Source organism: Hyperolius riggenbachi, chromosome 1 (assembly GCF_040937935.1).
Source record: "Hyperolius riggenbachi isolate aHypRig1 chromosome 1, aHypRig1.pri, whole genome shotgun sequence".
Classification (NCBI taxonomy): Eukaryota; Metazoa; Chordata; class Amphibia; order Anura; family Hyperoliidae; genus Hyperolius; species Hyperolius riggenbachi.
The window spans coordinates 488,140,125-488,157,816 of NC_090646.1; the positions used below are offsets into that span (position 1 = coordinate 488,140,125).

The 17,692-nt window shown below is 45.0% G+C and overlaps 1 protein-coding gene across 1 annotated transcript in view; it reads left to right on the forward strand.

Moving 5' to 3' along the window:
• The first annotated feature begins 17,361 nt into the window (after nt 1-17,361).
• Nucleotides 17,362-17,692, forward strand: part of PCK2 (phosphoenolpyruvate carboxykinase 2, mitochondrial) — a 28,211-nt gene continuing 27,880 nt past the window's right edge. The window contains exon 1 of the mRNA XM_068242441.1: nt 17,362-17,536. Coding sequence (XP_068098542.1) covers nt 17,508-17,536 — 29 coding nt within the window. The 5' untranslated portion in view covers nt 17,362-17,507. The remainder of the gene's footprint in view (nt 17,537-17,692) is intronic.

Consider the following 17,692-nt stretch of genomic DNA (forward strand, 5'->3'; position numbering starts at 1 on the left):
CAGGCCTGTGGGACGCCACTTTATCGAACACATTATTGTCATACTAATCGAACGGGAACAAAAACAGACAATACCTATAAGTAAAATCGATTGCATTTCTCGATCGAAACTAAAATCGACCCTTAAATTGTATGGTGTACTCCCAACATAAGCTTTGATGAGATCATTTACATTTCAAAAATAGAGGAAGACCACATGAGATCAGATTGTAGGATACTCTACAAAATCATATATAAAGCCTGTGTATGTGACAGTATTTTGTATGGTTCTGATCCAGTTCTGAAACATGCCTGAAGAAGAAACTTAAAGTTTTGAAAGCTTGCAGAGAAATCTTGTACAGTTAGTCATTAATGGTATCACCTAAACAACTTTTGTTGTTATGTCTTCGGATTCTCTCCATGACTAATACCGGACCACATGCAACTAGATCGAAATCTGCGCCATTTTCATGAAAAAAAATGACCAAAAGGAATATTTGTTTGAAGTGGTATGAAACCCAGCATTTCTTCTTTGCTTTAAAGGGATACTGTAGGGGGTCGGGGGAAAATGAGTTGAACTTACCCGGGGCTTCTAATGGTCCCCCGCAGACATCCTGTGTTGGCGCAGCCACTCACCGATGCTCCGGCCCCGCCTCTGGTTCACTTCTGGAATTTCTGACTTTAAAGTCAGAAAACCACTGCGCCTGTGTTGCCGTGTCCTCACTCCCGCTGATGTCACCAGGAGTGTACTGCGCAGACACAGTCCATACTGGGGCTGCGCTGTGTGCTCTTGGTGACATCAGCGGGATCGAGGACACGGCAACGCAGGCGCAGTGGTTTTCAGACTTTAAAGTCTGAAATTCCAGAAGTGAACCGGAGGCGGGGCCGGAGCATCGGTGAGTGGCTGCACCAACACAGGATGTCTGCGGGGGACCGTTAGAAGCCCCGGGTAAGTTCAACTCATTTTTCCCTGACCCCCCTACAGTATCCCTTTAAATGATTATTTACAGCATATTATATACTACCACCATTTTTTTTAAAACAGCATTCAACTAGTTAAACACAGGACTTACAAGCTCCCTGCAGGGAAAGCTGGACGCATTCGAAATGGAGATAACATTATCTTGTGTTTACTTAAAGGGACACTTAAGGCTAGAAAAAAATGAGTTGTACTCACCTGGGGCTTCCACCAGCCCCCTGCAGCTGTTTGGTGCCCACGCAGTCTAGCCCGAATCCTCCTGGCCCCACCAGCAGCTACTTCCGTTTTCGGCGACAGGCCTGGGAACGCGAGTGATTCTTTGCATTCCTGGTCGCAATAGCAGTATAGAGGGTGCTATTGCGGCCAGTAATGCAAAGAATCACTCGCGTTCCCAGGCCTGTCAGTGCCTGCCTCCGAAAACGGAAGTAGCTGGCGGCGGGGCCAGGAGGATCCAAGCAAGACTGCGTTCGCACCGGACAGCTGCAGGGGGCTGGTGGAAGCCCCAGGTGAGCAAAACTCATTTTTTTCCTAGCCTTAAGTGACCCTTTAATTGTATCAAGTGAGGAATGTAAACATTCTCTGGCAATTCAGACACTCCAGAACACAGACAGATACTCATAAAGCATTTCTGGGTACATTACAATATGAATACATCAGTTATGAATAAAATGGAATGTCAGCTCTCAGAGCAAAAAAAATTGTACTTTGGGAACTTGTAATTTCTAAATGAACAATAATACTTATGCACAAAAACAAATATGATAATTGTATGGGATATAAAAAGTAGGAAAACATGTTTTCATTGAAAATTATGTCAGAGTTTTATACTGCTTTAACACTTAACTGGTACGTAACCTCCTTTTCATGCTCCATTGTACTGTATATAGTATAGACAGGCCTTGATTGTCTAATAATTGCAGTGCTAGATCTTAGAGACACCATGGCTTCAATTCACTAAGCTTTATCAAACACTTTATGGAAGATCTGATAATTTACCTCATGAGTAAAATCTAATTTTGAATTCACTAAGGTGTTATAGATTTATTGAACGTTTTAGCGATAAAAAAAAGTCTGTAAATCTGTAACACCTTAGTGAATTCAAAATTAGATTTTATTCATGAGATGAATTATAAAACATTCGAAAAAGTGTTCGATAAAGTTTAGTGAATTGAGGCCTATGTCTTCCATACAGCAAATTCCAATACAAGGTCTTTCATAAAAATGAGAATCCTGGCAACTGCATTACGTTTATCAACTGCACAAGCTGAGTACCTGCATGAAATGTGCAGTTGTTGTCATTGGTCAGTTTAGATGTGAAATGCTGTTGTTGTTACTGGAATGCATTCATCTCTCCTCCACTCCATCATGTGAAACTCAAAATGCACCATAAAGATCGATGCCTTCATCTTAGGAACCGAGTGAGCAGTTCATGTGGCTGTCACAATGACTGATGTGTTTTTCAAGGTAAGAGTTGATATTTTCCTTCTGCTCTCAGTGTCATTTATTGCCATTTGCAGACTTCATGTACATTTTTGTTTGCAGTTGATGTGCATTTTCATGCTAATTATACACATGTTCCATGCCGTTCATGCTGATTTCCGTACATCACATGCAGTAGGAGTATCTGCACCACACATATAAGAGCTATACACAGCGACCCTTGTGAGTGTCATGATGTCTGCAGTATAATGAGTTTAGTTCAAGTGTAGTATGTGTGTGAAGTCCATTAATACAGTAATTCCACAGGCTAGAGTGTAACTTCAAGGGGGATATGGAGGGGGTGTTACAAGCTTCTCTATTACAAACTATATTATTCCCATTTTAAAAAGTCGCAAGGCTGTTCTGCTGACGTATGTGCAAAATGGGGGTCTGTAACGGTTGGGTGCTGCAACTCAGACGTCTGATTCTAGGTGATCTGCAGTATCACCAATAATACAGACACTATACCTGATTATGTGGTGATCTGCAGAATCAAAAATAATGCAAGTATAGCTGGCAGAGATACTGACAGAGTTGTGTATTAGGGCAACCGTAACTTTAATAGTAGTGAGGAACTTTACCAGAGGAGCTGGTAAAGTACTATCAGTACACTGACTGTATATACTAGCACAGACCTTCCCAAAGGGCTGGAATTGGTACAAACAGTGAGAAAATAGGAAAATACAGACTAGTCCTTCACCAGAGGGGCTGGCCAGGTACTAGTAGTGAAAGTGACTGTATAGACTTGATCAGACCTTTCCAGAGGAGCTGGAAAGGTGCTATCAGTCACTAATGGAGCAATAAGAAACTATCTCCCCAGAGAAGCTGGTGAGACAAAAGTACCTCACCAGTGGCGAGGGCCCACTGGTGAGTAGAGAGGTCAGACAGGCTAGGTTCGGCAACACAGAGATAAGTATCAGTACACAATCGTGAGACAGAAGAGTAATCAGTAATCAGGCAGAGTTCAGCAACTAATCAGATAGGCAGAAGTACAGAAGCGTTAAGCAGGAAGCAAGGTCAGAGGTATAGCCAGAATCATACACAGGTAATCAAATACAATATAACAACAATCCTAGTCTTGGTGTGAAGTCCTTGGTTTCAACACCTGGCACTAGTCTAAGGTCTGAGCGCTCACACAAAGTATTCACGACAGCAGACAGGGAACGAATGAAGACTGGAGGCTTAAGAAGTTGTGTACACGCACAACTTGTTGAGGCACGCTTCCAGCCATTCCCACCACGGAATCTGCCAATCGGCGCGGCGAGAGTCATCAGTGACATCAGCCGACCAGCAGGTCAGCTGACACGCCTTCTGCCCGCATAAAGGTCCTGTCTCCACGCAAGCAAGTCCTTGGTTTCAACACCTGGCACTAGTCTAAGGTCTGAGCGCTCACACAAAGTATTCACGACAGCAGACAGGGAACCAATGAAGACTGGAGGCTTAAAGAGACTCCGTAACAAAAATTGCATCCTGTTTTTTATCATCCTACAAGTTCCAAAAGCTATTCTAATGTGTTCTGGTTTACTGCAGCACTTTCTGCTATCACAATCTCTGTAATAAATCAATGTATCTTTCCCCTGTCAGACTTATCGGCCTGTATCTGGAAGGCTGCCAAGTTCTTCAGTGTTGTGGTTCTGCTATGAACTCCCCCTTCCAGGCCCCTCTATGCACACTGCCTGTGTATTATTTAGATTAGGGCAGCTTCTCTCTTCTCTCTTATCTTTTACAAGCTGGATAAATCGTCCTCTGAGCTGGCTGGGCTTTCACATACTGAGGAAATTCAGACAAGGGCAAAGCTGTTTGCAGGAAGAAAAGAGCAGCCTGAAACTTCAGTGCATGAGAGATGCAGGGGGAAAGAAACACACAAATGATCTCTTGAGATTCAAAAGGAAGGGTGTATACAGCCTGCTTGTGTATGAATGTATTTTCTATGTGTGGACATACTGTACATCAACCTACTTCCTGTTTTGGTGGCCATTTTGTTTGTTTATAAACAAACTTTTTAAAACTGTTTTTAACCACTTTTAATGCGGCGAGGAGCGGCGAAATTGTGTCAGAGGGTAATAGGAGATGTCCCCTAACGCACTGGTATGTTTACTTTTGTGCGATTTAAACAATACAGATTCTCTTTAAGAAGTTGTGTACACGCACAACTTGTTGAGGCACGCTTCCAGCCATTCCCACCACGGAATCTGCCAATCGGCGCGGCGAGAGTCATCAGTGACATCAGCCGACCGGCAGGTCAGCTGACACGCCTTCTGCCCGCATAAAGGTCCTGTCTCCACGCAAGCCCGCGCGAGACAGAAACCATGTGAGCTGGAGATAACATCGTTCCCGGCGTGCTAGACGCCAAGGGAACTGATAACGCTTGAGAGCCAGGGAGAGAGGCGGCTGCAGACCCCCCGTACGAGTCAGCAGCCGCCAGATCCATGCTTGTTACAGGGTCGCACAAATTTGGGCACCGGAAATAACTGCTAGTAGAATATCAGTAAAATTGGTGATATTCTACTATTGGTCAGTGGTAATTCCGATAGTAAAAAATCAGTGAATTTTAACAATATTTTACTACTGCTAAACCTAACCCTATTATCACCCAAGCCATCCCTCTACTGATGCCTAACCCTAACAAGCCCCTGCCCACCAATGCCTAAACCTAACCAAATCCCCTCCGAATTTCAATTTTACCACATCCAAGTAGTATGAGAGCTCATCTACACAATCTGTTCATAGTATTCAAAATCTCTTGGCAGCTGTCAATCACTGATCTGTGGTGATAGGAGTTTTAAATAAACTTTGCCTCCCTTACCTGATTAATTAACCATATACCTGCCCCTTAACCTCTAATCCTCCCTTTCCCTAGCCATCCTTTGGGATCTTTCCAATCCCCATTTAGCATACTTTTGTGTTCCTGCCCCCATCCCTCTCTACCTACCCTTTTTTCTATATTTCTATCTATATTCTTCTATTCTATTCTTTTCACTTTTCCCTAAGAAAAAAAACTGTCATTTAAAAAAAAAAAAATCTTTCTATCTCTTTCTATTTTTCGTATTACTTTTTGATCTCTTTGTCTATCTTCTTTATTGGTTATGGCAGGGAGGCTGCATTATGTGGAGAAGGCAGCCACCATCCTGCAGCAGAGCAGCAGTGGGGACAATACAGACAGCGAGTGGCTCCCTGCGACCGACTCTGGTTCAGGTTCTGAATGCTCATAGTCCGCAGGGCTGCCATCTTCCAATCTTCCCGCTTGAGGTGGGATGAACCAGAGTCCACTGATGAGGGGCAGTTGCAGGAAATAGCAGGAAGCTCGGTGGGCAACACAACTGCAGCTAGCAGAAGTGGGTAGAGGGGAGGCAAGCGCAGACAGCAGTACCTTGCAGGCAGGAGGTACCAGATAATATCCTGAATGCCACCCTTCAATGTTGGTGTGCCTGTCATCCTACTTTTTACAGCCACTAGTGGTGTGTCAGTGCCAACAGATAATTTCACAATTCTTGATTACTTTCACCTCTTTGTTACAGAGGAATTGTTGATGCATATAGTTGACTAAAATAACCTGTATGCCCAACAGTTTTGGCCCATAATCCCAGCCATTACATAGTAGGAAAATGGGAGCCCACCACCATGCCTGAAATAATAATGTATCTGGGCCTGACTCTGAATATGGACATAAATAAGAAGCCTGAATTAAGGGTGCACTGGTCCAATATGAATACATCAGTTATGAATAAAATGCAATGCCAGCTCTCAGAGAAAAACAATTGTACTTTGGGAACTTGTAATTTATAAATGAACAATAATACTTATGCACAAAAGCAAATATGATAATTGTATGGGATATAAAAAGTAGGAAAACATGTTTTTATTGAAAATTATGTCAGAGTTTTATACTGCTTTAACACCTAACTGGTACGTAACCTCCTTTTAATGCTCCATTGTACTGTATATAGTATAGACAGGCCTTGATTGTCTAATAATTGCAGTGCTAGATGTTAGAGACACCATGGCCTCAATTCACTAAGCTTTATCAAACACTTTATGGAAGATCTGATAATTTACCTCATGAGTAAAATCTAATTTTGAATTCACTAAGGTGTTATAGATTTATTGAATGTTTTAGCGATAAAAAAAAGTCTATAAATCTGTAACACCTTAGTGAATTCAATATTAGATTTTATTCATGAGATAAATTATCAAACATTTGAAAAAGTGTTCGATAAAGCTTAGTGAATTGAGGCCTATATCTTCCATACAGCAAGTTCCAATACAAGGTCTTTCATAAAAATGAGAATCCTGGCAACTGCATTACGTTTATCAACTGCACAAGCTGAGTACCTGCATGAAATGTGCAGTTGTTGTCATTGGTCAGTTTAGATGTGAGATGCTGTTGTTGTTACTGGAATGCATTCATCTCTCCTCCACTCCATCATGTGAAACTCAAAATGCACCATAATGATCGATGCCTTCATCTTAGGAACCGAGTGAGCAGTTCATGTGGCTGTCACAATGACTGATGTGTTTTTCAAGGTAAGAGTTGATATTTTCCTTCTGCTCTCAGTGTCATTTATTGCCATTTGTAGACTTCATGTACATTTTTTTTTGCAGTTGATGTGCATTTTCATGCTAATTATACACATGTTCCATGCCGTTCATGCTGATTTCCGTACATCACATGCAGTAGGAGTATCTGCACCACACATATAAGAGCTATACACAGTGACCCTTGTGAGTGTCATGATGTCTGCAGTATAATGAGTTTAGTTCAAGCGTAGTATGTGTGTGAAGTCCATTAATACAGTAATTCCACAGGCTAGAGTGTAACTTCAAGGGGGATATGGAGGGGGTGTTACAAGCTTCTCTAATACAATTTTACAAACTATATTATTCCCATTTTAAAAAGTTGCAAGGCTGTTCTGCTGACGTATGTGCAGAATGGGGGCCGCACAAATTTGGGCACCGGAAATAACTGCTAGTAGAATATCAGTAAAATTGGTGATATTCTACTATTGGTCAGTGGTAATTCCGATAGTAAAAAATCTGTGAATTTTAACAATATTTTACTACTGCTAAACCTAACCCTATTATCACCCAAGCCATCCCTCTACTGATGCCTAACCCTAACAAGCCCCTGCCCACCAATGCCTAAACCTAACCAAATCCCCTCCGACATAAATCCGATGATATCTGCTCCGCCTGTGCCATATTACAATAGATATGATTGGGCGCAGTGCAAGTTTGGCTGCCCCAACAGGTTTCACTCTGTGTGTCTGCCTGGTTTGTCTATGCTTAAAAATAGCCCTGCATAAGGACCAGGTTTGTGGGAATAAGAAAGAGCTGTAACCACTTGCTACTCATCTTCTTGTATTTCCTGTGGTAAGGATGGGCGCCATGGGAAGAGCATTGCTCAGCCAGACAACATCTCAGGCTAATGTTCAGAGGAACCAATCAGTACACTCAACCAGAGCAGAAACATCACCCTCAAAGCTGAGGAGACCTGTAGCTGAGGGGGCCTTCGGGCAGTTTGAGATTATTTTATTAGCAAGAGCAGGTAAGGACTGCTTAGGAAACAGTAAAGCCCGGTACACACGTCCAATTTTGATTGGACAATTTTACCACGTCCAAGTAGTATGAGAGCTCATCTACACAATCTGTTCATAGTATTCAAAATCCCTTGGCAGCTGTCAATCACTGATCTGTGGTGATAGGAGTTTTAAATAAACTTTGCTACCCCACCTGATTAATTAACCATTTACCTGCCCCTTAACCTCTAATCCTCCCTTCCCCTAGCCATCCTTTGGGATCTTTCCAATCCCCATTTAGCATACTTTTGTGTTCCTGCCCCCCATCCCTCTCTACCTACCCTTTTTTCTATATTTCTATCTATATTCTTCTATTCTATTCTTTTCACTTTACCCTAAGAAAAAAAACTATCATTTAAAATAAATAAATCTTTCTATCTCTTTCAATTTTTATATTACTTTTTGATCTCTTTGTCTATCTTCTTTATGGGTTATGGCAGGGAGGCTGCATTATGTGGAGAAGGCAGTCACCATCCTCCAGCAGAGCAGCAGTGGGGACAATACAGACAGCGAGTGGCTCCCTGCGACCGACTCTGGTGGTTCAGATTCTGAATGCTCATAGTCCGCAGGGCTGCCATCTTCCCATCTATCCGCTTGAGGTGGGATGAACCAGAGTTCACTGATGATTGGTAGTCGCAGGAAATGGCAGGAAGCTCGGTGGGCAACACAACTGCAGCTAGCAGAAGTGGGCAGAGGGGAGGCAAGCGCAGACAGCGGTACCTTGCAGGTAGGAGGTACCAGATAATATTCTGAATGCCACCCTTCAATGTTGGTGTGCCTGTCATCCCACTTTTTACAGCCACAGTGGTGTGTCAGTGCCAACAGATAATTTCACAATTCTTGATTACTTTCACCTCTTTGTTACAGAGGAATTGTTGAGGCATATAGTTGACCAAAATAACCTGTATGCCCAACAGTTTTGGCCCATAATCCCAGCCATTACATAGTAGTAAAATGGGAGCCCACTACCGTGCCTGAAATAATAATGTATCTGGGCCTGACTCTGAATATGGGCATAAATAAGAAGCCTGAATTAAGGATGTACTGGTCCAAAGACATCCAGCATAAAATCCTCGGGTGCGCGAGAGAGGGTAATCGCACGTGTGCAGTATGAAGCGGCCCATCTTTGGGAGCACTCGGGCTCTCGAAAACTTCAGAAGCGGCAGAGAGAGCAGTATTTGACCAAATTGGTTGAATACTGGCTGCTACCAGGGAGCCAGTGCTGGAACGGGGACCAAGAGAGGAGCAGGAAGGCTCTCCCTCTCCTTAGGTAAGTATCTGGCTTATTTTTTTATATAAATTCCCATTCACTTTAAGAAAAAAGGAGGGCATGGAATAAAAAGGTAGCAGTTTACCTTTTCCAAATGGCCATGCAGAACGCATTTATTATTTACAAAAAATCAGGCCAACGGAACACCTACTTGCAATTTCAAGAGGAAATCCTCAAGTCCCCCATTTTTCACCCTGCCTAAACTGCACAACAAGTGGATCTGATGTATCTTGAAAATACAATTCGGTTAAGAGAATGACATTCTCCTGCCTTAATCCTTCCAAATGAAGTGAAACAAAACCTCCAAAGAAAGTGCAGTGTGTGTGGCAAACACAAGAGGGGGAAGGACTCTAAGTACTTTTGCCCCAAATGCACCACAAAGCCAGAACTGTGCGTTATCGAGCTTTGAGGCATATCATATGCTCACCAATTATTAGACTTATTTTTATTTTTTTTTAATTATTTTCATAACCTGGACATACTTTATTGGCTGTTTCCTTTTCCTATAAATTCCTGTCCCTTACTGTCCCTCAGAGGAGCTCACACTTGGCCTACTGCTATTTATTTGGGGCGTTGGAGGAAACAGGATGCCTGGGGAATCCCCAAAACACATACAAGCTTTAAAATTGGACTTTGGACTCTGCTGCAAGGCGAGACTGTTATTCTCATGCTTAGATTTTAATCTGCGGACCATCTCCCATCTTCTGATCCTGGTATTTGCTTTGGCTTCTGATCCCTGGCTTCTTGGACTCATATCACATAAAAAAATAAGTAGGGACAAACTCAATCATCCTTAAAGAGAACCCGAGGTTGGGATATGGGGGGCAGATGGTTGAATGTTGTATCATTTTGAACATGAAGGGCAAGAGAATAGTATTTGGGGTGTTTTAGGGCTGAGGCCTATACTATAACAAAAATGTCATCTTCAAAGTTATGGTCAAAATTCAGGAAAACTGCTTAAAGACTCAGAGATGAAGTAACATAATAGATATATGCATGCAAACAGAAGAAAGCAGGAAGGCTGGCACTGCTGCAAGTGTTCAATTTATTGTAGCGTGGATAAAGTGCAAATGAGCAACATCTTGCAAAAATGGCATGGATAAAACACATACCCTTGTGAGAGGAGGCGTGGATGGTGGTGGGTGCTGGGCACAGGATGCCTGACGGCCGTTTCGCGGTAAATAGCCCTTCTACGGAGGCTGCAACCATGTTGGGCAAAGGCTCTTGGTTAAATACTGTCCAGAGCCAGCGTTTAGCATTACTTCCGGTGGCAGTGCCGCCCATACTTCCGCATCACGTTTGCGTACGTATTGACGCATTAAGTCAACGTACTTCGCACGCGTGCATGGTTCCGCATCGCGCCTGTAACGTACGCATGTCTATTGGATACATGCGTACTGCATTATTATGCATACGGCGCATGCGTAAATATGGTCGCATAAAGGTGAGTGGAGACTCCACCTAGCGGCCAAGCATGAGTAGGGCCCGACTCAGGCAAACCCACACCTCGGGTTATAGGTGGAAAGGGAAAGAGAATGAAAAGGGAAAAGAAACAGGGGGAGGAAAAAGTGGTTATTAGATCAGGAAAACCTGAATAGGTGGGATGAAGTGAAACCCTTGGTGTTTTCCTCCCCCTATTTCTTTCCCCTTTCCCCTTTTCATTCTCTTTCCCTTTCCACCTATAACCCGAGGTGTGGGTTTGCCTGAGTCGGGCCCTACTCATGCTTGGCCGCTAGGTGGAGTCTCCACTCACCTTTATGCAACCATTTTTACGCATGTGCCGTATGCATAATAATGCAGTACGCATGTATCCAAAAGACATGCGGACGTTACAGGCGCGATGCGGAACCATGCACGCGTGCGAAGTACGTTGACGCAATGCGTCAATACGTACGCACACGTGATGCGGAAGTATGGGCGGCGCTGCCATCGGAAGTAATGCTAAACGCCGGCTCTGGACAGTATAACAAGAGCCTTTGCCCAACATGGTTGCAGCCTCCGTAGAAGCGCTATTTAGCGCAAAACGGCCGTCAGGCATCCTGTGCCCAGCACCCACCACCATCCACGCCTCCTCTCACAAGGGTATGTGTTTTATCCATGCCATTTTTACAAGATGTTGCTCATTTGCACTTTATCTACGCTACAATAAATTGAACACTTGCAGCAGTGCCAGCCTTCCTGCTTTCTTCTGTTTGCTTGCAACATGATGCTTTTGCTTGAGCATGCTGAAGAGGTTCTAGAGAAGGAGTGAGTTTGTACAAATCCTCCTGTGCAGTCTGCATGTCTTTCAAGCTGAGCTGTGCATGTCATACCGCTGTAGTGTCAACCATTTGCCCTTCTTTTGGTATAGATTCATGCATACCTGGGGCTTCCTCCAGCCCCATCCGCATGGATCGCTCCCATGCCGCCGTCCTCTGTCTTCTCCATCGCCGGTACCAGGTCCCATAAATTCGACCAGTGGCGGCCAGGACATCTCCCCCCCCTTCCCTCACCTTGGGGCTTCCCCTTACTCGCTCCCCTCCTCCATAGTTTAGCGGCGGGCACAGCGGAGCAGAACACTTCCTCTATTCCGTGCACGCGAGGAAGGCTCTGTGCGCAGCTGGTCTGGGCAGTGATGTCAGACCAGCGACGCACAGATCTCCCTCTCACGCAGGCAATAGAGGAAGTGTTCCGCTACGATGCTGTCTGCTGCCAGCCGCTTCATTATGGAGGGAGGACCGAGGATTCGGAAGGGTGAGCCCCAAGGTGAGGTAGGGGGGGGGAGACGTCCCCCCTTCCCCGCCACTGTCACAACTGGGGGGGTCCCTGTCACTACCTGAACTGGGGGTGGGGGGGTCCCTGCCTGTCACTACCTGAACTGGGGGTGGGGGGGTCCCTGTCACTACCTGAACTGGGGGGGCTTCTGTCACTACCTAAACTGGGGGGTCCCTGTCACTACCTAAACTGGGGGGTCCCTGTCGCTACCTGAACTGGGGGTCCCTGTCACTACCTGAATTGGGGGGGGCACCTGTCACTACCTAAACTGGGGGGCCCTGTCACTACCTAAACTGGAGGGCACCTGTCACTACCTAAACTATCCAGGCCAGCCAGCCCAGCATCACCACCAGCCAGGCCAGCCCAGCATCACTGCCAGCCAGGCCAGCCCAGCATCACTGCCAGCCAGGCCAGCCAACATCACCGCCAGCCAAGCCAGCCCAGCATCACCGCCAGCCAGGCCACAGCATCACTGCCAGGCCTTTTGGCCCACACATCATCCCCAATCCAGCCAAAAACAGTATTGCCAGGCCAGCCAAACACAGCAGCCAGTACAGCCAGTAGAGGAGAATTCAGAAGCCAGGTGAGAGGTGTCTACCATATTAAGGGGGCATTCTGCCTATTCATGTGAAATGCTGTCTACTGTCGGGGGCCTCATGATTGCTGAATTTGTCTTGTTGGGGACCTCAAGATTGCTGAATTTGTCTTGTTGGGGGCCTCATGATTTGTTGTGGGCCTCATGATTGTTGAATTTGTCTTGTTGGGGGCCTCATGATTGCTAAATTTGTCTTGTTGGGGGCCTCATGATTGCTGAATTGATCTTGTTGGGGGCCTCATGATTTGTTGGGGGCCTCATGATTGCTGAATTTGCCTTGTTGGGGGCCTCATGATTGCTGAATTTGTCTTGTTGGGGGTCTCATGATTGCTGAATGTGTCTTGTTGGGGGCCTCATAATTGCTGAATTTGTCTTGTTGGGGGTCTCATGATTGCTGAATGTGTCTTGTTGGGGGCCTCATAATTGCTGAATTTGTCTTGTTGGGGGCCTCATGATTGCTGAATTTGTCCTGTTGGGGGTCACATGATTGCTAATTGCGAGACTATGAGAAAATGCTGAATCATCATCATCATATGAGACAATAGCATTAAACCTACTTTTTTAGCTTTTTAAAACAGTAAATAAAACTGGGAGGTTCTAAAAAGATGAATTTTTCAGGAGTAGGATGGATGCAATTGTTTATCTTCACAGTTTATTTTCAACTTGGATTTTCCATAATATTCATGTATGAGTTAAAACATTTGTATTTAGTTTAAATTGCAGTGTTGGCACTTTGCGATAGATAAGTGACTTTTGGGTTGCAGTTTGGGCACTCGGCCTCCAAAAGGTTCGCCACTGCTGTCCTAGTCTAATGTCCCACCATTGCTAAGTTCATGTTTGTCTCCACCGGAGACCACACCCACACATTGTGGTCCTTAACCACACCCATGTTTACGCGCGCTGTACAGCGTACCCCCAATTTCTGTTGCAGGGTTCTACACACACCGCACAATTTCCCCCCCCCCCTCCTTCTTGCCAACCCCCCCCCCCCCCCCCCCCTGGAAAATTTTCTGCGGACGCCCATGGGAGCAATCCATGCAGATGGGGCTGGAGGAAGCCCCAGGTATGTATAAAACTATTATGCTACTTCATCTCCGAGTCTCTTTGAGTGCAATTGTTACAAAATAGCACTATCATAGCAATATCTGAGTAGGCCTGGGTCACTAGTTTTCAGAATGGTAACATTTGTGACTTTTATTTAATGTTCTGATGCTCCAGGGGCTTTAATAACAAAGAATGAATGACATTGTTACATTTAGTGAAACAAATGGGCTTGATGAAGCCATTGGTGCTACTCGTGGTTAACAGTGTGCTGTGTGCCCAAAAAGCTATCTGATTATTTATGTGGTGTATCATTTTAACCGTGACAAACAAGATAATAGAATTTAGGGTGTCATGTGAATTATTTTTAGTCACAAACTGAATCAAAACCAATAACATTGTTATTTTCCTATATTCTGTACCAAACAAAACACTCGCTTAAAAAAAAAAAAAAGTGACAGAATTATAAAGAAAACACATAAATGTATACCTTTTGGGCTCAGCTTTTCAAATATGTATGCCATGAGGGTACACTACAGTTATGTTTGCAAATAATACCTTGTAATTATGGATAGAGTACAATAAGAAAACAAAAACACTCAACGGAAAACACACCTTTATTTCCAAATATTATATTGTCGCCATACATTATACTAGGAAGGAACATAATTAAAAGGGAATCTGAAGTGAAAATAAAGTTATGATATAATAATTTGTATGTGTAGGAAGTAAATAGAACAATACAGCACAGATATGACTCTCAAATTGTTTCTAGTACAGGAAGAGTTAAGAAATAAAGTAATCACTAAAAATAAGTATTGCACACAAAAAGCCTAATTTGTGGCAAAAAAAAAAAATCAAGGTATAGATCATTTACAGTAGGTGTGACAAGCAGTGATGAAGTTATAGGCAAATGAATGTGGTGTTTTTAGGCATAGGCATTACAGGTGGCCTTTGCCTGGAGTGCCATTGGTCCTTGAGGCGCCATGCCCCTGGATTAAGCCCTGCCCCCAGGCTAAGCACCCACCCCCAGAGGTGTTCTAACACCTGCTTCTGCTGCATCCAGGTAGCGTAAGTTGCAGACAAGCTGCCGTTGTGTCCTTCTGTGCCACCTCCCCCCCCCCCCCGCCCGTGAATGCCTCTGTCCCTCTGTGCATCCTATGTGCCTCCTTCAGTCTCCCATGTCCCCTCTGCCCCGTTTGTCCTTCTGTCCCTAGGTGCCTCCTTCTGTCCCCCTGTGCCGCCTTCTGTCCCCCTTTGTGCCTGCTTCTGTATCCATGTACCTCCTTCTTCACCCCCCCCTCCCCCCTTGTGCCACCTCTGCCTCCCTGTTCCTCCTTCTGTGCCCCTTTGTGCCTCCTTCTGTCCCCCTGTGCGACCTTAACGTAGCACCTAACGCAACGTCTTGGTGTGCAAGTAGCCTAAAGGTTATTATGCTGTTGCGCTGAAGATAGAGCAGCTCAGCGGGGGCAAGGAATGGCACCTATGCTTGGATACCTATACTGGGGCACCTATACCTGGCTAACCTATACTGGGTACCCTGACCAGACATCCCATTTTACCTGGGACACGTCCCAGGTTCAGGGTCCCCTGTCCCAGGCTGCAATGTGTCCCAGGTTATGTCCCACTTTGGGCCGCTGGGTGTCCCAGGCGTGAGACTCTGTGGCCGCGTGAAGTAATGTTTGCCATATTTACCGTTTGCGGAGTCAGAGTACAGGTAGTCCCTGGTTAACGAACTGTTCTTAAGTCGGAACATTGTGCCATCTCTGTCCCCTGTACTTCCTCTGTGTCACCCTGTGCCTCCAGTGTCCCCCTCTGTGTCACCTCTGCCCTCTGAACCTGCTTGTACAAGTTTAAAAGCCATTTTTTCTTTGAATTTTTTAAAATCTATTTTATCATAAACTACAAGTCCAATGTAAACATTTTTTTTTACGTTGTTCCAATGGAAACACAGAAGCCATGTCATTCGTATTGGCTGGTCGTTCGTAAGTCAAGTGTTTGTAAGTCGGGGATTACCTGTAGTCGTTTTCTGCTGCATTTCATGTTTCAGAGGTAAAGGTAGTTCATTTCATTTGTTGGAGGAAACAGTTATTGCAATTCATGTGTCAGAGGTAACGGTTGCTGCAGTAATCATTTGATGGCCATAGAGACTGCATTTGAAACTTTTGGTTTATTGTTGCAGCATTTGGCCTTTTCGGGGCTCATGATTATTAAATGGTATGCTAATACTGTAGCATCAGCAGTTTGTGCAGATTTCGCAGACAATTTAATCCCACCATAGTCCTAGTCCAATGTCCTACGATATTATGTATTTCTATGGCACTGGCATCTAAGGCAGCACTTTAAAGAGAATGTAGTCATGTCCTTGCCGGAGCTCACAATCTAATCCCGGCCATACTCAAAGTCTAATGTCCTGCCATATCATTATTATGTATTTATGTAGCACTTGCATCTTCTGCAGCACTTTACAGAGTACATAGTCATGTCATGGACTGACATCCATGATGCAAATCTCCCATTTCACCACATCATTGTGGAAACACTGCTTTCTTATGTATTTGGGGAACATTGCCTAATTTTTGTGTTTTGGGAGGAAATTCTGGCCCACTGCCTCTGAGTTACATTACAGTTCGCTCAGCCCACACCATGTCATGGACATGCCCGATTTTCCACCATGGTCATGGACACACTCATTTTGCAAACCCCAGCCCATCCCCCCCCCCCCCCCCCCCCCCCCCCCCGGTCCCAGGTTGAGCCAAGAAAAATCGGGTCACTGTAACATTGGGGCACCTATAGCTGTCTGCTTATACTCGGACACGTATAACTGGCTAACCTATACTGGGGGCACCTATAGCTGGCTACCTATACTCAGACACCTATACCTGGCTAACCTATACTGGGGCACCTATACCTGGTGTGTGGAGGGGGGGGGGGCGCAATTTTTACACCCTCTCTCTGGGAGCAATGTAGCGTATAAACTGCCCTCTGTACAGCACCTGGCCCTGAATTGTCACTGAGGGATCAAGTCCAGTACCCTGAAAACAGCACTCATCCTAGGCATGAATGAGGTAAAGTAAAGAATTGTACTATGACTATGGGAGGGATTAGGTAGTGAGCTTCTCTGAGATACAGTTACATGAGTTGTTTGCCATAAAGAGCTGTAACAAAAAAAGTCAGCGCCACATGAATGCATAAAAATAATGATAATAATAAAAATCATTATTATTAATGGCAGAAAATGCTCCAGAAAATGTGTAAGGATAGTAATCGTATCCGTTTATAAATGTATCAAATTTGTGAAGGCTTACAAAGTAACTTTTCTACAGCCTCTTGGTACAAACATGCCTACGTGACGCTATGTGAACATGTGGAAGGAAAAGTAACGACCAAGAGCAGCGCCTTATTACATCATCTACATAGGGGGAGGGGGGTGGCAGGGAGGCAGGACCCGCCGGATGACAAGTCTCCAAAAGTGAGTTGGAGCTTTTAGCCGGGGCGGGGGAGGGGGCACGGCTCAGGGGCTCGGTAGCCAGCAGCCAATGGCCGCCGAGGAGAATACCGGCAGCTATTCTAGGAAATTAGTGACGGGGAGGGGACAGGCATGGTGACACGCTGACATGGGGTGTGTGTGTGCGCTGTAGTGCTGATACAGGATGTAACACTCGAGAGACAAACAAGACCTTTAGTCCAATTTCTCCACCACAAACCCTGTGGTCCTGCCTCTTGGTGGTGTCCCTTCCCCCAGTCCCTCCCTGCGCGGTGTGTATCCCTCCTCTCTTCATCCTGCAGGATCTCAGTGAGCCGCTGTCTCCTGTGCTCTTCCAGTGCCGCCAACATGCCATCCTTCTCAGTGCGCACTATGGGGTAAGTGCATGTGGCTGGGGGCAATATCAGTTCAGGGCACACAGAGAGCTGGGGCAGAATGCATAGCCTAGTGCTTCTCACAGCAAATACACGCGTGCAGTCCACTGCATACTGCTATCATTCATGGCATCATCAGGATAGGAGTATAGCTGTGTT